At 43.8% G+C, this 25494-nt stretch overlaps 1 protein-coding gene across 2 annotated transcripts in view; it reads left to right on the top strand.

Annotated features, from left to right (window-relative positions):
* The first annotated feature begins 1976 nt into the window (after positions 1-1976).
* The window catches only part of SHC3 (SHC adaptor protein 3), a 142466-nt gene continuing 118948 nt past the window's right edge, over positions 1977-25494 (top strand). The window contains exon 1 of one of the 2 annotated variants that reach the window (XM_027092031.1): positions 1977-3588. In XM_027092031.1, the coding sequence (XP_026947832.1) occupies positions 3133-3588 (456 nt within the window). In that variant the 5' untranslated portion in view covers positions 1977-3132. The remainder of the gene's footprint in view (positions 3589-25494) is intronic. The other variant, XM_027092032.1, reaches the window with a different exon arrangement.

Raw genomic sequence — 25494 nt, 5'->3', positions numbered from 1 at the left:
TTCCAAAAGGCATGAGCCCTGCCCACGTCTTGACTTTATCCCCATGTAAGCCATTTTGGATTTCTGACCTACAGCACCAGGATATACCCAATTTGTGTTGTTTTAAACCACTGATTTTGTGGTTATGGCAGCAATAGAAAATCAATATGCTTTTAAATGAATAGATTTAAAAAGAAAAACTGAAATATTCTGGAAAGGCTGCCTGGCTTTCTCGAGACTGACTTAATAATGGTTTCCTTTTTTTCTGTTTTTGTCTGTGTCACCAGACTATGAAAATTTCATCCATCATCCATCTTTATGTAGTCACAGGCTGATAAACTCAATACTCGGGCTTTTGGGATAATGTCTAAAATAAGCAGTAACAGCCCCCAGTGAGGGCCCACAAGGCTGTCGGTGGGGGGGTGCGGGGGGCTTCTTGGCTGGGCTTGCTGCTTCTAGTTTGCTGCTAAGAAGCCTTTGGAATTGTCTTTCTGTTTTTCTCCTATGTTCCAAAATGCTGATACCATCTTCCTGAAATGAGGTTTTACTGTACTATTGTATTCTTAAAATACTAATCACACTCTTAGATTATGTATCTTCTTACATGTGGTAAATTTATATTGCTATTTACATTTTAAAATGGTCAATTTCCCTTTACTTGCTTCATCATAACAAAAGAAATAAAAGTCTCCTGTTGGCTAAAGGGTTAACATTGTAGCTTTTTTTTTTTTCCTCCTTGGAGACTCAGAACGTGCATGCCTGTTCTATACTCCTTTCACAAAAAGAATCAAGGGCGAGGAGCCTAGGTTTGAATGTGCATTCACTGTACATTCATAATAAATGCTGAACAGAATGGCACATTCATGGTTGCTCCTTGATGTAAATGAATGGCTGAATGAAAGTTTTAGGGCACAGCTCACTTCCAAGAGGGCAATCCTGTTCACACTCATACCTATCCAATGGTTCTTGAATTTCCTTGGAAAAACTAGTTTTTCCTCTCTTTGTAACAGCGGTCTCCTTCCTCCCTGCATCTTTGTAATCAAGCTGGCTTTTTTTTTTTTTTTTTTTTCCCACACTGCCGTTGGATGAAAGATCCCGCCTTTGATTGAAATGGAATCTTCCACTATTGAGCAAGCTTTTGTTGAATGAGTCATCAGGGCGGATGCTCATTGGCTGAGTCCGCTGGAACCAGGGGATTGCCTGGCGCCGGCTGCAAGGCCCTGCTTCATTCACAGAAACGCTGGCTCGCTCGCTAGCCCTTTCATTCACACAAACAGCATTTCATTCACATTTTGCTGTTTTTGTCTGCTTCTAATGAAGATCACGGTTTGGGCATGATAGGGCAGTTTTGCTTTAGATTTTGGGGGACTTGGATAAGCATCACCATCATCTCTGGGGTGTGCCTTTGCTGTTGCTATGCCAGCAAGGGGAAGGAAAAAAATGAGTGCCATGCGGCTGCTCGGCTAGGCCTGCAGCCCTGGGAGGGGGGCCGCCGCTCCTCTGCGCTCCTGCTTCCCTGCAGCGGGCCTCACCTGGCCCGCCATCAGGGGCACTCCTTACACCTTGCTCCATAAAGCTCTTCAAGGCTCGGTTCCTCAAGTGTCACATGTCTAGTCGTGGGTGTGAGAAGACTCAGGGTGACCTGATAACATGCTAGAGGTAAATTCATTTTTTGCGCAGAAGTAGCCGGGAAACTTGGACAGGGAGCGTTTTCACTGTGTCGGCAGCTTCTCTCAGTAGACAATGAAGACCGGCAGAGCCCATGGTGACAGGGGTCAGTGGGTTTGCGCCTCCGTAGACCTTCTGGGGGTGGGGGGGGCAATGCTCTGTTCTGCCTGACAGGAAGGAGGCCTGTGTTTTTCACTTGCAGCCCGTGTCTGACTCCTGAAGATAAGGCATTTTTCTGCGGATTTGATGTGTAATGAGAGCAGCTGCATTTTTTTTTTTTTTCCGTCCTTATTGCAGGGTTGCAAGCAGCAACTAAAGGGATATTGAAATGTATTTGTAGCGTTTTTAGGCATTTTTCCAGAGCTTGAGCACATTCAGTTGGAATAAAGCTTCAAGCACAGCCCCCTTTTTGGAATGGATTTCTGGAGCTTGTTGCCATTCATCAAAGAAGCACTCTTCTTTTTCGGAAGTAGGTTTTCAACTTAACCCTGGCTGAGAAAGACTGTTGTAAATTAGCAGGGAAGAGACCCTCACTGGCTCTGGGCAGAAGTTCCTATGCAGATTTTTTCTTTTTTCTTTTTTCTTTTTTTGAGGAACTGCATTGCCACAAAGGCACTTGTCATGGCTGCTCTGTTGATTTGAAAAGAAAAAGTACCCTGGAAATTGGTATTTTATGTTCACCTGGGAGTGAATATTTCCCCTTCTTCTTCTTCTTTTTTTTTTTTTTTTTTTTTTTTTTGGCTATTTAACAATTCCTGCTGCTTTCCAAATCAGAATTCATGAGGATCCGCTGAAGATCTTATTCTTAAAAATCCTTCGTCACATTTTAACGCTGCGCCGTCAGACACTTTTCCAGGCTCACACAGATGGGCTGAACAGGGAAGAAAAAAAAAAAACCTAGCATAGAATAATGGGTTTCAGAAAGTTCATCTGATCATCTGAAGGAACTGGATTTACCTCTGGCACAAATGCTGAGGGGGGTCGGGGGATGGGGAGGTGAAAATCCAAAGGTTGGAAGGAAATATCTGGGAAGGTAGAGAAAGGAAATTTGAGAATTGATTGGCTCTAGTGTGCTGTCAGTGGGTGTATGTGGTTTTTTTCTTCTTTTTTTCTTTCTTTTTTTTTGCTACAGGAAGTGATTTGCAGTGCTCACCGAGCCTTTGTTGAGAAGGGTCTCCTCTCGGAGTGAGTCATGCTTTTGCTGTGAGCAGCCCCAAGCAGCTGGGCGCTCATCAGAGGAAACTATGACTTTTGCAAAGCAAACGTGCCGCCCTCAGCAGCCGAGTCCGGGGCCGGGGCTGCGCGGCCACGGCCGTGCGGGGTGTTAGCGGTGGTAGACCGGCGCCGCTGCTCGCGCCCCCCAGCCGGCTGTCCCGGCCGCTCCGTCCCGCCCCGGGGACCGCGGCTCGCCTGCTATGCGCGGCAGCCCGCACCGGGGCCGGCACCTGCAGCGCCCGGGCGGATGCGGCGAGCCCACGGAGGGGCATGCTTCCACGCACCAAGTACAATCGCTTCAGGAATGACTCGGTGACATCGGTCGATGACCTTCTGCACAACCTGTCGGTGAGCGGCGGTGGCAAGGTCTCGGCGGCGCGCGCGGCCCCGGCGGCGGCCCCCTACCTGGTGTCCGGAGACGCGCTGCGCAGGGCGCCCGACGATGGGCCGGGCAGCCTGGGCCACCTGCTCCACAAGGTGTCCCACCTGAAACTCTCCAGCTCGGGCCTCCGCGGCCTGTCGGCGGCCAGGGAGCGGGCGGGCGCGCGGCTCTCGGGCAGCTGCAGCGCGCCCAGCCTGGCCGCCCCGGACGGCAGCGCGCCCCCCGGCCCCCGCGCCCCGGCCATGCGCGCCGCCAGGAAGGGCCGACCAGGCGACGAGCCGCCGCCCCGCGCCCCGCACGCTAGCGACCAGGTGCTGGGGGCCGGAGTCACCTACGTCGTCAAGGTGGGTGCGGGCGCGGGCTGCCGGGTGGGAAAGCCCGGGCGAAGGGGCGTCCGGCACAGTGGGTCGCCTTGGAGGCCGGGAGGTCACTCCTTCGCAGTCAGCTCGTCTGGCTGCGGCGACCCGGCACAGCAAAAGCGCCCGTTGCGCATCCATTGGGAGACGGTTTGAAATCGGTGACCTCACTCTGTCCTGGTTTCCCTTGGCTCCGCTCCTTTGGCATGCCTTTGCCACCTCGCTTTGCCATGTGTCTGGCCAGTACCCCTCTCCGCATGGACCACTATCCTTGGAAACTGTGCATCAGGCCTACCTAGGGTACAGTGAACATACTTGGAGGAACTGGGCAGCCCCTGCGATGAGAAAGGCAGGTGGTGTCACTACTTCTGCTGTGTTTGCCCCAGGCGGCAGGGTAGGTGGTTTCATTTCTGCCACAGCAAGAATTTCCAGCTCCTTTCAGTGCAGGCCAAGTGCTGTCCTTGCTTTATACCAGATGGGTCGTACTTTCTTACCCAGCTTTAGTGTCTGCCTTTCATTCCATACCTAACTGTGTTGGTTAACAGCAGCAGCAGGAGAATTTGGGACTGTTTTTCCTTGGGGACTGTAGTCATCCATTTAAATAGGCTAAAGAGAGCTGAGCCACAGGCTGGAAAGGAGATTTTTTTCCTCCAACACAAGGAATTATACAATCACGCCGGATGTAGTCCACAAAATTCTTCCCTTATGCAAGTATTCTATGATATTTAAAGAACAAATACTCAGCCGCATTCAACTGGCCTGCCACATGCTTATCATGTCCTCCTGGCTGCCGGGCAGTAGAGAGCCACCACAGCGCTCTCCAGCTGGGCAGATAGCCTACAGACAGGGGGAAGGGGTCAAAACTACATTATTTCAGACTGGTCACTCCAAGGCATGGCTTTTTGTTTAAAAAGAAATGAGACTCAAACTCTGTCTCCAGTGTCGTCAACCCCATTGAGAAACCTGCAGGCCATCTAGTCAATACATACTGGCTACAGATCCAGTTTAAAAATTCTACAGATCACATCCCCAGGGAAAATGTTGTAGCTTGGTAATTTTGAACCAAATATTAAAGGAAACAGTTAACTTTGTGGATTATCTTTAACTATCTAAAAAGTACCGACAAAGGAATATGATCATTAGTATTAAACATGGGCCTTTTCTCCTTTTGAAGCTGCTTTTTAATTTCATCTTCATTCTTAACTTCTGAAAATGGATTAATAATATATTTTACAAAAGGGATAAAGATCAGCATAAAGTATGCACAGCAGGTTGAGTTTATTATAAAAGAATATTCTTCTTGTATTTCTTCTTTAAATTATATAACCAGGAGCCAAAAACAAAAAGAAAAAAAGAAAAAACAAAACCAAACAAAAATCCCTGACAACTCTGAGGTGAAGAGGTGATGCCAGAGTATATTACGTGGCATATTAGTATAATTGCTATCTAAAGAAAAACACAGCCTACGTTTGAAATAGATGGATGTTGGCAAAGCTTTTTATACCTGTCATGTTGCACATAGAGGGTAGTTTCCAAATGGAGGGAGAATTTTCAAACTTATGCCTTTAAAGTGTTCCTTAAAAAAAAGAAATCATTCACTTTGCTTAGGGCTTTACTCTTGCTTTTTGAAGGATGAAGGCAGACATCCAGTTCTAAATGTCAGTTGTGGCTGAAGAAGGATGAGCAACTAAAACTAGTCTGCTCTGCTGAGCCATTAGGTTGTGACACACCCCGCAGAAGTAGCAGCAACACTCAAATAGGCAGAAGGCTGGGTCTGCCCAGAGCCTTCTGGATTTCAGGTCACATTGTTGTGCCATGAGACTGTAGTGACCTGGGGGCATATAGCATGGCCCGGTCAGTGCCCCTTGCTGTGGTCTGGCCCATCTTCAGTGGTGAATGGCGGCAACATAGGACGCTCAGGCTTCCCTGGAGAAGTTTGAAATCACACAGCAAAGGAGACCAGACACTAAAGGACAATTTCTTCTGTGCACATTTGATTCACAATATCACGTGGCCCTCTGTTGGTACACATTTCTGAATTGCCCATGTTGAATTTAGAACCATGAACTTATTCTCTTGAAAAATCACAAAACTGAAAAAAACTTAATTTGGTATTATTTGCTGACTTGTAAATAGTTTTATTGGTATCCGTACTTTAAAAGATCTCTGGTAGATAGAAAGGGGCAATCTTTATAACATGCCTGTAACTCAGCTGCAAAATCTAAAGGCTTAGGGTTTGGGAAAGAACTTCTTATTCTCTTTGATTTAAATGTATTTCTAAATTAAGGAAAACCCCCAAATGTTTTCCAGTTTCCTGGAAGATTCATCTGCTGTATAATTATAGATTTCCTGCCTCATAGAAATACCTACCTACAGACAATATTAAGATATTGCACACAGATTTATTCTTCAAAAATATTTTAACGTAATCTACTTACATGAAAGTGGAAATTGTAAAATCCTGAAGTCTGGCTGGTTTTGATCAATTAGGAAACATCGAACTATTTGAACAGCAGGTTGTAATATTAATTAATGAAGGATTTAAAATTTAAAAATAGAAGTACCTGAGCAGCAGTAGAGTTCCAAGCTCAGAGCATGTTTAATTTGTCCTTCGTGCCATCACTTGAGTCTGCTTTTAATAGCAGCATGAGGGTATGCAGATAAGGAAGAGTCCAGGCAGCCTCCAGGTTTGTATTTATTTACATCAGGAGACCCCACTGGCAGCACCTTTGTACCTGCCTAAGTATGCCTGACACTGGGTTTTTTCTTTTGGTGACACAAAAGGGAAAGAACAAGAAAATATGCCCTTTATAGACAGAAAAGGAACATCGTAACAGCTAAGAGCAATGAATATTTTCATTACAACCCTATTTTAAAACTATTTTAAATTTGAACTTGAAAGGCCTAGAGAAATACAGACAAGTGTTGATTACGCTGCTACCCACTTTCAAATTCTATTGCCTAAAAGTCCAAGCTGGCAAGGAGCCTGAGTGCCCATGGGGGCTGATAAGCGTCTTTAGCAGGTCCCAGAGGCGCTATTTGGGTGTTCCACCTGCAGATCCACAGAGAGAACAGTTTAGGAAGGGAAGATAGACATGAACAGTTGGGAATCAGTTCTTAAAAACAGGCACTGGCTGAGGTGGAGTAGCCATTTGAAGACAAGCGTGGTCTTGAGGTTCAGCCTTGACACCTCCCGCCCCCCAGCAGCGGAAGGCAATACTGTGTGGGAGGTACCTGGGCTAGCTGGCAGCCCTGGGGGGGGGGTTCCCCAAAAGAAGGGCTCTCTTTACAGCACATCATGCCACAGACTCAAAACAGGATAAAAGTTACCACATTTAGGACTGACCTGAGTGCCCATGGCAAGAATCAAGAGGCCCAAGTGTTCGCTGATCACCAGCAACACAGTGAGAAAGTAGGTTATGTGTCCATAAATCCCATGATGCCTCCCTCAGACAGCTGAGGTTTTGGTCTGCAAAGAGTGTTATATCTTTACTGATAATAGCTCTATGATACGAGCTGTTTACAGGAGATTTTAACAGAGAACTACTGAATTATTTCCTGGTATGCTGGATTGTTTTTCTTTTGGAATGAAGCCTTGTTTTTACAAGAGCTCTTTAAAAAATATTTTGTTTCCCCCATTTGCAAATCTGATGATATTTAGGGTGGTATAAATTATTCATTTTATTTATAAATGTTCTATTGCTTTTTATAGATGGTCTTTATTATTTATTTATTTATTTATTTTTTGCGGTACGCGGGCCTCTCACCGTTGTGGCCTCTCCCGTTGCGGAGCACAGGCTCCGGACGCACAGGCTCAGCGGCCATGGCTCACAGGCCCAGCCGCTCCGCGGCATGTGGGATCCTCCTGGACCAGGGCACGAACCCGTGTCCCCTGCATCAGCAGGCGGACTCTCAACCACTGTGCCACCAGGGAAGCCCTAGATGGTCTTTATTAACTGTACTCTAAAATTTATTCTCAGTTGGTAGTTTTTTCACTGTCTTTAAAAATATTTTAAATCTTTTTCTTAGCAAAAATATCTAAACTTTTTTTTCTTAACGTTGTGTTCTTTTGATAACTGTGAACTAAGGTCATATTAAACTGTCATCAACAAAGCTATTTCAAGTATAGCCATGATATATCATTATGGTGAGACTGATTGAATTTTGCTTTAATTTTAGATTAAAAAATTGTTCCTTGATGTAGAAGACAACTTTAAAAGTTGATTTTTTTCTTAAAATTGTTGAAAAATCTCATAAATGGGTGGCTTACATGTAAATTGTCTAAATCGTTTGAAAAACAGTTTAAGAAACTCTTTTGAGATTAATAGACAAAATTACTAATTTGATCTGGACATCTCTTTTTTTATGTGACACAAGTATAACAGATGCATTAAATGTGTGTGTGCACATATACACTACATCACACACACACCACACATATACACATACATAGCCCACCTCCCCACATATACCACACACACACACACACACACACATACACGTACATAACCTATCCCCCCACATATACACACACACACATCACACATATACATACACACACACACACATATACCCTGTCCCACCCACATATACACACACACACATACACCACACACACATACACACACACACACAACATGTAATGACTTTGGACAGGGTCATTAGAAAATAGTAAATGTTTTATTTCCAGAAATACCTGATTATTTCATTCATTGCTTTTATATTCATGTTTAAGAGAAAATAATTCCAAAAGATAAGCTTTTGATGAAACTTTACTCTCACAAAGAGTAGACTTCTTGCTCTTCTACGCTACCACTCTGTTCTGTCTTTGAATATATGTCAGCTTTTGGGGAATACATGATAAATATCATTGAAGCAAAGTAGTGGTAATGGGACACTTGGGCAGCAAACATGTAAAACATGTAAGAGGCTGTCTTTCCAGCCAACAGGCTCATCCTGAAGGGTTTGTGAAGCCTGCAGCCCCTTGCTTGGTTGTCGTGTCTCCCAGCAGGGACGTGGCCTGGACGTGGAGGGTCTGGGGGGCGCCTGGACGCTGGGACCCCAGATCCACTTGGCCACCTCAGAGTGTGGAGCTCAAGAGGTCAGCCCGCCTCTCTGGACCTTTACATGGGGCCACAGGAAGTAGAGGGTGGGCTGAGCACAAGCTCAGCCAGGCTCCTGTGACATGGGGGAGGAGGCGGTGTCATGGCTGGGGCAGTTCCTTGCTCCTGCACCTCATGCATCTGGAAGAACGGGGCTTCTGGGCTGCACCGCTGTATCAGGGTGTGCTTCTCCGGGCCAGGGCCAGACCCCATGGTGCTGCTGCCCAGAAAGTTTTGTGGGGTTCAGAGAGAAGCACAATGAGGATTCAGCATTTTAAATGAAAATACCCAAGGACAAATTAAGTTAAATGGAATTACTTAATTTAGAAATAAGATGGTTTCACGAAATTGAGTTATTTGTAGTGAGGTGGATGGACCTAGAGTCTGTCATACAGAGTGAAGTAAGTCAGAAAGAGAAAAACAAATACCATATGCTAACACACATATATGGAATCTAAAGAAAAAAATGGTTCTGAAGAACCTAGGGGCAGGACAGGGGTAAAGACATATGTAGAGAATGGACTTGAGGACACATGAAGCGGGTAGGGTAAGCTGGGGCGAAGTGAGAGAGTGGCATGGACATATATACACTACCAAATGTAAAATAGGTAGCTAGTGGGAAGCAGCTGCATAGCACAGGGAGGTCAGCTCGGTGCTTCGTGTCTACCTAGAGGGGTGGGATAGGGAGGGAGATGCAAGAGGGAGGGGATATGGGGATTACATGTATACGTAGAGCTGATTCACTTTGTTATACAGCAGAAACTAACACACCATTGTAAAGCAATTATACTCCAATAAAGATGTTATTAAAAAAAAAAAATAAGATAGTTTCATATGAAATGGAAAGAAATGATCAGTTGTGCATATTTCCTGGGTAAAGGACAAGAAAAAAATTAGAATTTTAGCAGAAGAAATCTACAATATGCAGTGGATAAAGAATGTCTTTATGGTGGGAGGCATTAAGTGTAAGAATGGCCTACTGAGTAGGTAGATGTTAACTCTGTGCGTGTGTGTGTAAGTGCACAACAGGATGGATGCTGACCGTGGGGTGTGTGTGTGTGTGTGTGTGTGCAATCATACAATAATCTTACAAGTTGCTTTTGGTCCTGCAAATTCATAAGTATTGATTTTCAGTTGAGGTAAAGAAACAACAAATCATTCTGTCCCCATGTGGTTTTGCCTCTTCCCTCCCCTCCACCAGGGTGGCATGCTGCTGTGTGTCAGTCTGTGCCTCCCAGCACTAGGATTGGCGAGGTTTCCCTAAAACAAACAGAACGGCACTAGTTAAACTTGGAGGGTGGGGGGGCCAGGAATCTCCATGAGAACCACTGGATTCCAGCAAGATGCCAGGCCAAAGACGGAGTTTCCATGGTACAGGCAATGCTGTGCTCTTCACCTTGGTGGGCAGAAGGTGCCATGTGCACCCCTGATATGCCTGGGAGGAGAGGACCAGTTGCTGCTCTTCTTGGGGAGCTGGCATCCCCTTGCATCCTCTTGACTCTGTGCGGTGCCTCAGGTTCGGATCAGCCTCTGCTCTTGCTTGGCAGATGATGGCAGCTCAGGGCACCCATGGTCTTTGGCCCTCAGATTCTGGGCTCAGACTTGCCTTGCCTCTCGACAAGAGAGGTCTGGCAAGTTCTACCACCTTCCTGCAGAGATCTGGGTTTCTAGCCATGATCTCATCTCCTGCAGAAGCTGTAGAGAAACCTAGATGCTGGAAGAGAAGCTGCAGAGAAGGGAGAGCTGAGGGACTGGAGCCTCACCTTATCACTGGTGTTCCTGATGCCCAGTGGCATCAGAATATCTGAACCCCCTCAAAGCCAAGGCTTTCTGAGAAAGAATGTCCAAAGAGCTTGTTGTTACGACGCTGCTTACTTTATTTATTATTATTTTTATTTATTTATTTATTTATTTATTGGCCACAGCATGTGGGATCTTACTTCCCCCACCAGGGATTGAACCAGTGCCCCCTGCAGTGGAAACGTGGAGTTTTAACCACTGGACGGCCAGAGAATTCCCAACGCTGGCTGCTTACTTTAGACTTGAAGCCATCCTAGTGTGTCATTTGAAATGTGTAGTTTTTCTAAAGTGAAGGCCCCTCAGAAGAGCATTTCCTCACTTCTGTCTATTGAATGGGCAGAAAAAGCAGCAAAGATTTCTTTCTAAATTTTAAGAATTTAAACTTGTATCAAACCTGCAAACTCAGTGGAACTTGACTTTCACCCAACTTCCCACCAGTAGTGCTCTCTGCTGGGATCCTTCTGACAATTAAATATAATTGTTTGGCATTCTAGAGGGACCGACAGATAAGGTTCAATCCTATTGCTTTTTGCTTTGCAAATATTCAGCATTTCTAATACTATTTGCCCATATAGAAACCTTCCGTTTAAAAACATCTTGAAAAACCACAACACAGTTCTAGCTCTCTTGATGGAAAACTAGCCCTAGCCTGGTTTTCAGCAGAAACACTATAAAATCGGGGTCCCTTATGCTTTCCCCCAAAGAGGGAGTAACAATGCTTTTACCTCTTGGGAGAAAACAATGAAAACATAACTGTTTTGAGTGTTCTTTGTGTGGAAGAGCCAGCCCCTTTCATGACACATCAGTCCTCCTGGAGGTGGATGCAGTGTATGCACGCAACTCGGTCCTGCTGGGACCACTGGGCTGCACCATGTTGGATCCTGAAGAGCCCTTTACCTCCTAGGATTTGGCACATCCATCTCACTTCCTTTCCCTCCGGACCTCAGTTTGGGTCCTCTGATCTTCCTGAGCAGAGGCCTGTTCAAGCAGAAGTCCCCACAGCCTGCTTCTGCCGACACTGAATTATTTCTAAAAGACAGGAATGATGAGAGGGACAGGCAGAGAAAGGCAGCCTCCAGAGGCTGGGACTTGTCTTCAGATGGGCCCCAGGGCCCCCAGAGAAACACGGTCATGGACTCGAAAGACAGAGACTGAACAGCCACCTTCTCTTGCTGGCAGCAGAGATGTCACTCTTGTGATGTCACTCACCTGGTTCTTTTGTAAACCTTTCTTTATAAAATGTAGACGTTTGATGTGGAAATTTTCACACATACATACAACATACAAAATATATCAACATTAAAAAAAAGAGAAATGATCTAAAAGGTGCCCGGTAGCCAGCTTCTACAGGTGTCAGCTCACAGCCATCGACACCCCTCCCCCGCTTCCTGAATCCTGCGGAGCTGGGGGGGCTCCCACATCAGCACTGACAGAACTCAAGGTTCTGATGAGTAAGTTGCAGGATTAGGCTTAATAGCGGTTCCAAGTCTGGCAGAGCGCGGTCAGGGTCACAGGCCCTGGAACATCCCTGCATTCGACTCTGTGGTCCCCGAGGCAGAGGAGGTGGGCCAGCCTCTGTGATTTCTCCTTCAGAGGTGATGACATTGGGATTCAGGAGATGCCTCTGATGGACACCCCCAGGGGATGGGGTGGGAGCTGTACCTCCACACCCACCCTGCTCAGGCTCCCCTGGACCACCCTACCTCCTGGCCCTGGTGGGTTCTCCTCTAGCAACCAGATGATCCTTTTAGGAACAGGTTTTCTCCCAAACTGTTTTTATAGTAGTGGATTAGTCCAGGGTCTCCAGAGAAAGAGGACAAATAGGATGTGCATATATATAGAAGGAGATTTGTGATGAGGCATTGGTGCATGTGATTATGGAGGCTGAGAAGTCTGCAGGGTGAGTCAGCAGGCTTGAGACCCAGGAAGAGCCAGTGTTTCAGTTTGAGTCCAAAGGCAGGAAAAAGCCATTATCCCAGCTTGAAGGCCATCAGGTAGGAGGAATTCCCTCTTTTCCCAGGAGGGTCAGTTTTTTGTTCTCTTCAGGCCTTCAGTTGATTCGATGAGGCCCACCCACATTAGGGAGGGCAGTCTGCTTTACTCAGTCTGTCTATCCATTTGAATACTAAAGTCATCCAAAAACACCCTCACGGAAACACCCAGAATCATCTTTTTTTTTTTTTTTAATTGCAGGTCTTGGTGACTTGTTCTTATTAATTAATTAATTTATTTTTGCTGTGTTGGGTCTTTGTTTCTGTGCGAGAGCTTTCTCTAGTTGTGGCAAGCGGGGGCCACTCTTCATCATGGTGCGCGGGCCTCTCACTATCGCGGCCTCTCTTGTTGCAGAGGACAGGCTCCAGACGTGCAGGCTCAGCAGTTGTGGCTCACAAGCCCAGTTGCTCCGCGGCATGTGGGATCTTCCCAGACCAGGGCTCGAACCCGTGTCCCCTGCATTAGCAGGCAGATTCTCAACCACTGCACCACCAGGGAAGCCCCCAGAATCATGTTTGATCACGTATCTGGGCACCCAGTGGCCCAGCCAAGTTAACACGTGAAATTTACCATCACAGGCTGTACACAAACTTTTGGAGTCTCATCTAGAGTGGCCACTAGCTGACTCAAACACTTAAGGAGATTCATATTCTCTGGAAGAATGGAGATGAGAGTAAGAAATGACAAAATAACCCACCTGGAAGAGTCTCAGGTTTCTTTACCATTTCTGTGGGCACCAAATGGAGACACCTTTAAAAATTCCTCAAGCCTAACCCTCAAACTAAGGTCCTGGAATACGAGACAGATGAACTATGACCCCCTACTCACCAGAAGAGCTGTGAAATAGGTCTTTATAGGACCAGTGGTAATAGTGTGTGTCTGTGGTTTGTATACTTGTCCAGAATGGAGGCTGGAACGGCCTCCTGCACCTGATGAATGATGGTGTCACACCTAACGTCATCACCGGAGGTCGTAACAAGTTCACTGGTCCCACTGGTCTCACTCCTTCAGGACTGCCCCCTCCAGGCTCTCCTCCTGGTCCCTGAGCTGGAGACACTGCTATTTTATGGATGGTTATTTGTGAGGCGGTGGTGGCTGCACGATCTAAAGGACTGAGCTGTGATTTTTTTGCTGGAAGTAGCAACTCCTGTAATAGATAATAACCTTGTTTGCAGAGAGACTTATTTACTCACGTGGGAGAAGAAAATAAAAGTCATCAAATGATGGCCAGGAGAGGGGGTTCTGATGTTCCAGTGTGGCCCACAAACTCCTGTCCTTTTATTGCAAATACCCTCCCGCCTCCCCCGCCCCAACCCTCATTCCTGTGCTATCTGTTGATTAAGGCTCCCAGGGAAGGGCTATGCGGGGAAACGTTAACACCTGGCTTTGTGGACTAAAACGTCATGATTTATAGGGTTTGCCAGTTCCTGTAGTATAAATAGTTATACCCTGCTTCCACTGGGAGGTGGGAAAGGATGTGCAGTAACACAGCTTTGCAGAGTCTCAACTTCAAGGGTGTAGACGATAGTAACATGTCACACAATGATTAGCAAGTGATGAGTTTTGAGTATTACCTTTAAAAAAATATAACTTATTTTTGTGGACCTCATCCTTAGGCTTCTTGTACCTAAAACAGCTTCCCCTCCAAGCATCCCTTCTTCCCTCTCCCACCCCCTCCTTCCTCATTTCACTTTCTCTCACCTTATTTACACCAACGTGAGACAATTGGCTGCTCCCGATCCGCAGACAGTGTCTGGAAAAGGTTCCTTGGTGACCCCCTAATTATAAAATCAAAAACTCCTTTTCACCTGGTGCTGTCACCTCACAACCTTTCTCCCAGACTCCCAACATCTGCTGTGCAGGTTCCTCTTTATTTTTTCTTATTTCTGATTATTTGTGAACAGACTTACCCTCTACTTATTAATTTATTCCTCCATCAATATACTAATCAATTATTTCATTCAACTAGTGTTTATTGAATTGCCATTCTGGGGTAGCCCTGTCCTAAGAGTTGGGGATAAAGAGGTGATTAAATAAGCATGCTTCCTGCTCTTTCAGTGTCAGTAGTAGAGACAGATGAGAGAAAATACCAGGAGATCACATTGGTAGTGAGGTTACAGAAATCAAGATTGGCTTCTCTGAGGAGGTGATACGGAAGTGGAGCCCTAGATACCCAGGAAAATGGATGGGATTGGTGTGCAGGTGTTTTTGTGCATGAGTGTGTGTGTGCGTGCATGTGTACTGCATTCTAGGAGGAGGAGATAGAAACTGACTGTATCCAATGTAATTAGTGTATTGAGTCAGGGGGAGGGTACCTAGGAGGTGTCCCAGCACCAGGCAAGTGCAGTGGGAAACCACTGGAGATTTTCTGAAAGATTATTCTATCTTCTGTGGGGAGAACAGATTGGAAAGGCAGAAATGAAAGTAGAGGCAGTTCGGAGACAATTAGGAGCGGTGAAGGTGGCTTGGACCAGTGTCATGTGTCAAAGGGCAGTGGCATACATCGGGCTCAGGTCTGTATTGCTTACTGACCATCCAACATGCCCATCCACTGTTTCATGGCCTCTTAAATGAAATAGGTCTCAAACTGAATTCATGACCTTTCCCACCTACATTCTGTTCCTCAGTTAATGGTGTCACGGCTCACCTGCTTCCCAAACTCGAGACCTCATCGCCATCCTTGAATACCTCCTTTTCCTAAACTTATTACATCTTTTCAGTCACTAAACTATCATTTCTGCTCAACAGGGTTTCAGATCTTCTTTTCCCTTCCTTTTGTCCTGATTCATGCCTTCACCATTTCTTTCTGTGATTATTACAATAAACTAACTGGTCTTCAGATGATTCCTTTGGGAAAGACTCTTCTTTTTAAATTGGCTAAAAAATATAGTCTTACTTAGATGTTTCAAAGTTTCCCTTCAGCTGCTTTCCCTTCTAATTTTCTTCCTCTCAGAGGTAATCACCGTCACCTGTTTGTTATTTATATTTCCAGACACACACATACACACTTATTTTTCTTCCTTTCTTTTATCTTTTCTTTTTCCTTTCTGTTTCACAAAGCAAAGTATTCTACATACATAGTTCTGTGACTTGCTCTTTTCATTTAATATGCTTTGGAAATCTTTCAATATTAGTACCTATAATTCTGCTTCATTCTTTTTGGCATTTGCTTAATATTCATATACAAGGAGGTGCTAATACTTATTCAGTCAGTTCCCTATTGTTAGACATGTAGATAGTTTCCAGTTTATCACAGATTGTAAAATAATGAACATTCTTCTACATGAATCTTTCCATTTGGGCAAATATTTTTGCCTGTGTGTACAATAAGTTTTAGCTAATATTAACCTTTTCTTTTCTTATTACATTCATGGGACCTAGAGTACAGTAATCAATTCTATTGGTGAAGGTGACTTTTTTATTTTTAATTTTTTTTAAAACATCTTTATTGGAGTATAATTGTTTTACAATGGTGTGTTAGTTTCTGCTTTATAAAAAAATGAATCAGCTATACATATACATATATCCCCATATCTCCTCCCTCTTGCATCTCCCTCCTACCTTCCCTATCCCACCCCTCTAGGTGGACAAAAAGCACCGAGCTGATCTCCCTGTGCTATGTGGCTGCTTCCCACTAGCTATCTATTTTACATTTGGTAGTGTATATATGTCCATGCCACTCTCTCACTTTGTCCCAGCTTGCCCTTCCCCCTCCCTGTGTGCTTAAGTCTGTTCTCTATGTCTGTGTCCTTAAGTACGTTCTCTACGTCTGTGTCTTTATTCCTTTCCTGCCCCTAGGTTCTTCAGAACCATTTTTTTTTTTTTAGACTCCATATATATGTGTTAGCATACAGAATTCGTTTTTCTCTTTCTGACTTACTTCACTCTCTGTATGACAGACTCTAGGTCCATCCACCTCACTACAAATAACTCAATTTCATTTCTTTTTATGGCTGAGTAATGTTCCATTGTATATATGTGCCACATCTTCTTTATCCATTTATTGAAGGTGACTTTTTCACTTCTGGCTACAAAGTCAGTCTTCTGTACTTATTATAAAGGAGGACATTTACTATTATATACACTTTTACAAGTTAATAAACATTTCCTATAACCCTAGTTTTCCAAATGAACTTCCAAATTAGTTTTCAGCATTTGAGATAAATATATATTTTTCACCCTTTTTCTATTAATGTGGTGAATCATTTACCTTTGTAAAATAAATATCTCTCATCTTTCTAATGAAAAGCTCTCTGTTGCTTGCCTTTGCTTGTAGAAGTCAATCCAAATGCCTTATTATGACACACAAACTTTCATGGTTTGGCTTCAGTTTAGCTCTTGAGCTTCATCTTTTGCCCCTCAACCACCAATATTTCAGCCACATGAAACAGCTTGTTTTCCCCAAACCAGTTGCAACTCTGGCCTTAACTCAAATTCTCCCGCTCTGGGCCCTTTCTGTCCACTCTATCTTGGTCTGAAATAACTGTTAGTTTTCAAGACTCAGCAGCAGAGTGTATGAGGCAGAGTTAATGATCACGTCTTAGGATCTCCATAGCCCTGTGGGTTTGTCTTTGTGTTCATTGATTCAATCCATGCTAAGTGGGAACCTACTGGATGCCTATTGCTGGGGCTCCTGAGAATCCAAGATGAATTAAATGGTCCCTGCTTTCAAGGAAATCATTCTCCAGAGGGGGCTTTACAGATGTGTGATAGAAGGCCATGAATTGTGGAAAAGGAGGTCAGCTGGCTCTTCCCAAAACTTCCCTGGGGAAAGAGCCAGTGATAAACACTTAACACGTGAGGAAGGAGGAATCAAGGTGACTGTAGGACACTGGGGAATGTGACAGAACAAAAGAGACTGGTGAGGAGGGTGACCTGTGGGCCTATGTATATGTGGTTGGTGATTAAGAATGTAACTTCAGAGAGGCACATTTTGAACTCCATTCTGTTTAAAAATCCCTTGATGATTTGCTCTTTCCACGAACTGGCATGTATGACACAGCCCACCCAAAGTCTTTACAGGCTGTTCCATAGATGAGAAGCCTTATTAGCAGACCCATGAATTTTGTTTTTATTGCTCTTTTTCTTTAAAGCTAATTACAGAAGGGTTTCAGTAAGATAATCAACTTTAATGATAGCCATGAATAAGCATTATTAAGGTAAAATATTGTATAGCCAAATGTCACCAGGACATTTCCAAACAGAAAGCTAAACTCCTGCACACTTCCACGTGCCCCCACCTTTAATTAAAGCACGTGGATTTATGAAAAAGAATGAGGGAAAATGAGTGTATCAACAAGTACTTTTTGAGGGCTCAGTCACTTGCCTTGTCCCGTGGAAGGTATTGTAGATTGTGAAAGAGGTACAGGGTGATTTTCCGAAAGGGACTTGTGATCCAGTTGAGGAGGAAAAGCTGCTCCATTTTAAAAAGACAGAAAAAAATATCATGTTTAATAAGGTGCTAATGGCATGGTGAGAGATTGGTGGTGGCTGGAGTTATCAAGAAAGGCTTCTCAGAGGGTGTGGGATTTTTTTCTGGGTCCTGAAAGATTGTCCAGATCTGGGTAGGTGGAGGGATGGAGGATGTTCAAGCAGGAGAACCAGAGTGAGAGACACTTTGGAGGCGGGAGTGGGCATGGCATTTGACGGGGCGGTTGCGGGGGGGGGGGGGGGGGGGGGGGCCGGCGGGAAGACATTCCACTGCAGACTGGCCACAGTCAAAGGGACGCTGAGATGTTGGCTGCCATTTGTCGGTAACAGGGGCTGTAGCCCCTTGGAGTCAGGATGCTGCCTGTTCAATGGGGGAACCAGTCCATTGCTGGTCCTTTTTGGATTACACTAGGCAACCTCCCTCCATGATGCTGGGAGCTGGAGGTATATTTCCCTCACTTTCTCCTCTCCAAGCTAAACATTTCTCACTCAGTCAACAGTCCTGATCTCACGATATCCTGGATTCTCTTATCTGTTTACGTCTTAGTTTGTAAATTACATTTAAGAGATTTTGCTCATGTAAAGAATTTGGTGGAATTGCTTGGGTTGGTGTATATTCTGTTTGTAGAGTTTTGTTGTGTCCTGAGAATAATTTGGACCTTATTTCATATGCCTACACGACAGAGATAAATTCATCTTTGTCTAAGATACAGCTGCTCCTTTTTCCAAGAAAGGATGATAGGGTTTTCTTTATGGCTTATTTGTTATAATCTACAAGCAGATGATTTTCAGAGTCACACTTCCTTTTATCTAAAGGCTCAGTGTAAACTCACCTCTGCCCTCCCACCCTCCTACTATAGGCCACTCAACAATTGAGAACTTCCAACCATCAGCCTTTGTCATCAAAACTCAGAATTGCAATTAAGAAGGCCAGTGGAATCATCAATGGGAATAATGCCACCCACAGAACAAAGTGAATGTCCCACAATAGAGTGGTGCTATAAGTTCTGATGCATTCAAAACCATGCAGTAACATACAGACATTTAAAACAGTGAATTAGAATTTTATTATGGTTTATTGGAAAAGAGGCATCTCTGGCTGAGAAGAGCATGGTGCAACAACGTGTGTGTAATATGAACTAATTCTTATAGTAGAAATGAGTACAGAAATGCTTGTATATATCCATAATTATAGATGGAGATTTCCACAGCCCACTTTGAGCAATTGATAGGTTACTGTGCTTAAAATCATCAAGGATATCCAAAGCTGAACATCATAATCAACCACAGAATCAAGTAGACATCCATAGAGTCCTCCATGAAACCACAGCAGAATAAACATTCTTATCAAGTGCCCATGGAACATCTACCAAGACAGATCATTCCTCAAGCCATAAAATAAGCAAATCTAACCAAGTTTAAAATAATTGGAATCATACAGATTATGTTCTCTGACCACAATGGATTCAAGTTAGAAAGCAATAAGGAAGGACAGCAGGAAAAGATCCAAACACTTGGAAATTAAGCCACATGCCTATAAATAATCCATGGGACAAAGGACAAATTTCAAAGGAAATTTTAAAATACATAGAATTGAATGAAAATGAAACTACATCATATCAAAATATGTGGGACGCAGCTAGAATAGTGCCAAGAGGGAAATATATAGCCACAAATGCTTACATGGGAAAAAAGTTCTCTAACCAATAATCCAAGTATCTAGCTCGACACTAAAAAAGAACAAAATAAAGCCAAAGCAAGCAGCCATAAGAAAATAACAAAGATAAAAGCAAAATCAATGTAATGAAAAACAAAATCAATAGAAAAAAGTCAATAAAACAAAAATCTGTTTCTTTGAAAAAAATCAATAAAATGAATAAACCCAGCAAGACTGACAAAGATCAAAAGAGAGAAGATACAAGTCACCAATCCTAGGAATGTAGAAGGGGTTATTTCAACAGATCCTGTAGCCCTGACAAGGCTTCCGAGACAGCTTGGCCTTGTTCTCAGTTGTTAGAGTCCAGACCCTGGGCTGGTGGCAGCTCCCTAAGAGCCAGGACAGTGAGGTAGGCTCCGGGCAAAGGGAGTGTGGCAAGGAGTGGAATGCAAAGCCAGGAATTCAGATATAGTCTGGTGCAATTAAACGGAGGCCCAGTACTGAGACTGGGGCTCAAGGCCCTGTGAGTGGGCCCACAGAAGAAGGTGGCTGTTGGCACTAGGCCTACAAGGGGTTCAGCTACACAGAGAGAAGCTAAGCAGACCTCAGGGGCCATCTTGTCCAATGATCTTTTTATTTATTTTTTCAGATGGTGGGAGGTGAAGAAAACGAAAGCTCAAGGTGAGAGAATGTATCTTCTGAGACCAAGCAGCTAGTTCAGTGTCAGAGTGAGGATGAGAGTGGTGAATGGAGACACACTCCATAGGATAAAGAGGGCTGGTCAGCTTTGCCTCCTTTACACATGAACTAGAACAGGACTTTAGCTATAATACCAATATGTATTTTGGGAATATTTCTTCCATCTTTTCCTTTGACTTTGAATAGCAGATGTGGCCTATTGCATTGCTGTGATTTTCAGATGAAATGAAGCACAGTGATTTACTTTTAACCAAACCCCAGTCATACTTCCTCTCTCTGACTCAGCTTCCTCATCGTAAATGAGATGGATGACACACGCCACCAGCTAACATTTACAATGACATCCTGGCTCTTTTGATGAAAGCCTATATGGCATTTGTATTAATAATTTTCCCTGTGAGATGAAAGATTAAAAGAGAATTGTCGCACTAGCTAAGGAAACGTTAAGACATAGGGTTCCTATGGAACCAAATGGCTAATTTCTTCCCTGTAAGGGAGCTGAAAAGAATCTGATAAAGGAAATAGGGAAACTGAAAGTGGGCTGTTACCTCTCTCAACATCCAACCCATTTATTCCCACAAGACCGTCCTGCGGCATCTACCTCTTCACGTCATGTGACCTTTGTGCCACTGCACCGGAGACACATTTCTCGCTTTACTCTTAACAGCAGGTACTCCAGGTTCTCTGGACATGTGACAACTCTACTTAACTCTTAATCTTCCCTTCCACAGGGTGATGCCTATCAGGAAGAGGTACATCTGAGACTCGAGTCCCTTATCTGAAATGGGGGTGACTACAGCATCGTCTTATAGAGTAGTCAGGAGGAGTGCAGTGAATGAACATTAGTAGGGCAACTGGCACAGTGCCTGGCAGGTGACAGAAGCTTCCTGAAAATTTGCTATTTGAGCCATCTGTGTCCCTATTATTGAATCTGGAGCTCACCTCTCCAAAGTTCCATGAGTCAGGGATGACCTCTGTCTTCAGTCAAAGAGATTGATTATTCATTTGCTTTAGTCAAGAAAGAGTACTGTCATATCGGAAGATTATAACTCCAACTCTGTGTCAGCTCAACTTCCTAACGTGTGAATCCATTCCAGGAGATGGATGTGATGGTGCAGCACTGCTCTCGATGCCACTGAGGTGGACGTGAGGCTGAGACTCGATGGGATGAAAGCTGGAAGTGATTGCTTGGTCTTCCTGGTGCCTATTTTGGGTTCTCAGCTTCACAGCTTCTGCAAATTTTCTTTGGGGCTGCAGTATGAACAGCATGGGTTTTGTCATGGAGGGTGAATAACAAGGTAATTGCCAGTAACTGGTTTTGAAAACCAGCCAACTGGTTTTTGCTGCTGGGAAGAAGCAGCATGGATGCTGGAAACAGGTTGCATTGTGGGTGTGTGGTGTCTATGCGGCCATAGCTTCTAGTGTCAGTGTTGAAGTTGATAGGTTCTGATAAAGAGCTTGACAGCTGCCCTATAAGCCAGGGAACAGAAACTGAGCTGTTACAGGGCTTCAAACAACATTTATTATAAAGCCAAGTTATTCTGGTGGGTTGATTAGAAATGATTTTCATCTTTTGATGCTTGTTTGTGTTTTCCAAATTTTTGTACAATGAACATACATCATTCATCAGAAAAAGTTGACTATTAAAAATAAAATGACTTTGAGGGCTTTCTTTTTTTTTTAAAGTTTTTTAAAAAATTAATTAATTTAGGGGCTTCCCTGGTGGCGCAGTGGTTGAGAATCTGCCTGCCAATGCAGGGGACACGGGTTCAAGCCCTGGTCTGGGAAGATCCCACATGCCGCGGAGCAACTGGGCCCATGAGCCACAACTACTGAGCCTGCACGTCTGGAGCCTGTCCTCCGCAACAAGAGAGGCCGTGACAGTGAGAGGCCCACGCACCGCGACAAAGAGTGGCTCCCGCTCACCGCAACTAGAGAAAGTCCTCACACAGAAATGAAGACCCAACGCAGCCAAAAATAAATAAATAAATTTAATTTTTTAAAAAAATTAATTTATTTTTGGCTGCGTTGGGTCTTCGTTGCTGTGTGCGGGCTTTCTCTAGTTGTGGTGAGTGGGGGCTACTCTTTGTTGTGGTGTGCGGGCTTCTTATTGCGGTGGCTTCTCTTTGTTGCAGAGCATGGGCTCTAGGCACACGGGCTTCAGTAGTTGTGGCCTGTGGGCTCAGCAGTTGTGGCTTGAGGGCTCTAGAGCACAGACTCAGTAGTTGTGGCGCACGGGCTTAGTTGCTCCATGGCATGTGAGATCTTTCCAGACCGTGTCCCCTGCATTGACAGGAGGATTCTTAACCACTGCGCCACCAGGGAAGCCCGAGGGTTTTCTTAAAACAATGATCTTTTATTCTTTTTGTTGACTACATAGTAGACCATGCAACCTTGAATGTTCAGCTCAAAGAGCACCATATATATACAAATACATCACACCCACACAAGTACCTGACAAAGACCAAAAGCATATTCCCAGGTCCTCCCAGGCTTCCTCATGCCCCAGCCAGTCAGGACCCATCCAAGAGTACCCACTATTCTGACTTCTGCCACCATTGATTAGTTTATGTCCATGAACTTTTAAATGAAAAAGAATCTATGATATTGGCAAAATTAGTGCTGTTAAGTATGGCCCATTCTTCTTGTGTGGACAGTAACATTTCAATAAACTCCAGGCTATTTTTAGAGGAAATCTTATAAATATATAACTTTAAGGATACAAAATCCCATATAAAGTAGATTAGGCAAGTTAATTGATGAAATCTAGAGTTTTCCTTTTCTCAAATATGTACAGCCCAGTGGGGACCTCACGGTTCTGCTGAACAACATGCAGGCTGAGGAGGAAGCCCTGGCCAAGCAGAACCGCAGGGATGCCGAGGCCTGGTTCAATGAAAACAGCGCTTCACTGCAACAGCAGATGTATGAGGATATGGGAGCCACCACCTCAGTCCAAACACTGGAAATTGAACTTCAGTCTCTCCTAGCCACGAAACACTCCCTGGAGTGTTCCTTGACAGAGACCAAGGGCAACTACTGTGTGCAGCTGGCCCAGATCCAGGCTCAGATTGGGGCCCTTGGAGGAACAGCTGCACCAGGTCAGGATGGAGACCGAGGGCCAGAAACTGGAGTGCGAGTAGCTCCTGGACATCAAAGTCCACCTGGAAAAAGAAATCGAGACCTACTGTTTCCTCATCGGTGGAGATGATGGGGCTTGTGAGTCCAAAGGTTACAAGTCTAAAGATTATGTATCTGGAAATGTGGGAAACCAAATCAAAATCTGGCCAAACCCATAGTGATTAAGAAAGTCCTTGAGGAGGTAGACCAAAGCAGCAAAATACTTATCACCAGCCTCCACTCCCTGGAGGAGAAATCTCAAAGCAATTAATTTGATACACAAGAGAGAGCATATGCCAAATACTCTCTGAGAAGAGAAGGTGTTTTATATCTGTCTGGAAAAATGAGCAAGCCTAAGAAAAAGGTCTGTCCTCTTGCCTTTCTGTTACTGAAATATAACCTTTCTCTGGGCAATCAATAGCATTATCAATAGCATCTTCGCATTCATTTGGAAGAACGTCATGTACAAATGTGATGACTCATTTGATTACCTTACAGAAAATGCTGTCAATTCTTTGTAGTCAGTAAACCTTCTTCCTTTAAAAAAATGTATATATATATTTATATATATATAAATAACAAATAATCTTAACTTTAAATAATCTTAACTCATAACAAATAATCTTAACTTTAGCATCACTAAATCAAATCATTTTGGAACCTGAAATTATTTCATAGCAATACCAGACAGAATTACATGCCATGTTATGTAAGTGGGAGAGTGGGCATGGTTGACTTGAAAATTGTGAGAAGGTGCTCTTTTTTAAAAAATTGAAACATAGCTGATTTAAATGTTAGTTTCTGGTGTATAGCAAAGTGATATATATATATATATATATGAACATATACATATATATATATGTATGAACATATGCATATATATATCATATATTATTTTCCAGTATGGTTTATTACAGGATACTGAATATAGTTCCTTGTGCTATCCAATAAGACTTTGTTATTTATCTATTTTGTATATAATAGTTGGTATCTGCTAATCCCAAACTCCTAATTTTTCCCTCCACCACTCCCTTTCCCCTTTGATAACCATAAGTTTGTTTTCTATGTCTGTCTGTTTCTGTTTTATAAGTAAGTTCATTTGTGTCATATTTTAGATTCCACATATAAATGATATCATACAGTATTTGTCCTTTTCGTTCCAATTTACTTCACTTAGTATGATAATCTCTAGGTCCATCCATGTTGCTGCAAATGGCATTGTTTCATTCTTTTTTATGGCTGAGTAAATTTCCATTATATCTATATATAGATATATATTTACCACCTCTTCTTTACCCATTCATCTGTCGACAGACATTTAGGTTACTTCCATGTCTTGGTTTATAAATAGTGCTGCTATGAACATTGGGGTGCATGTGTCTTTTTGAATTAACAGTTTTCTCTGTATATATGCCATGAGTGGGATTGCTAAATTATATGGCAACTCTATTTTTAGTTTTTAAAGGAACCTCCATCCTGTTTTCCACAGTGGCTGCACCATTTTACATTCCCATCAACAGTGTAGGAGGATCCCCTTTTCTCCACACTGTCTCCAACATTTGTTATTTGTAGAGAAGTTGCTCTTGAACACAAGAGTTTGTGATCGACTTGCTAAGATAGTTGGACCACAGCTAACTTCAGCAGTTCTAAAGGATTTTTCAAACCTAAAATTTCTGGAACAGAATTTTGCTTGAATTTAAAGTCCCCACACAGGAACTTCCCTGGTGCTCCAGTGGTTAAGAATCCACCTTCCAATGCAGGGGATGTGAGTTTGATCCCTGGTCAGGGAACTAAGATCCCACATGCCATGGGGCAACTAAGCCCACACACTGCAACTACTGAGCTCAACTCTCTAGAGCCCATGCGCCCCAACTAGAGAAGCCCGCACGCCACAATGAAGAGCCTGCGCACCGTGACGAAAGATCCCGAATGCTGCAATGATGATCCCAAGTGGCGCAGCTAACACGCTACACAACCAAATAATAAAATTTAAAAAACAAACAAACAAACAAAAAAACAGTTGCCACACATTCCATAAGTTGATGACATTTGAACTCTATTTGATAGTGGGTATAGTAGCCCTTACATGTGCTCACC

The sequence above is a fragment of the Aethalodelphis obliquidens genome, unplaced genomic scaffold (assembly GCF_003676395.1).
Source record: "Aethalodelphis obliquidens isolate GAN/ISIS:26980383/991018 unplaced genomic scaffold, ASM367639v1 scaffold74, whole genome shotgun sequence".
NCBI lineage: Eukaryota > Metazoa > Chordata > Mammalia > Artiodactyla > Delphinidae > Aethalodelphis > Aethalodelphis obliquidens.
This window is presented reverse-complemented; position numbering and strand designations above follow the sequence as displayed.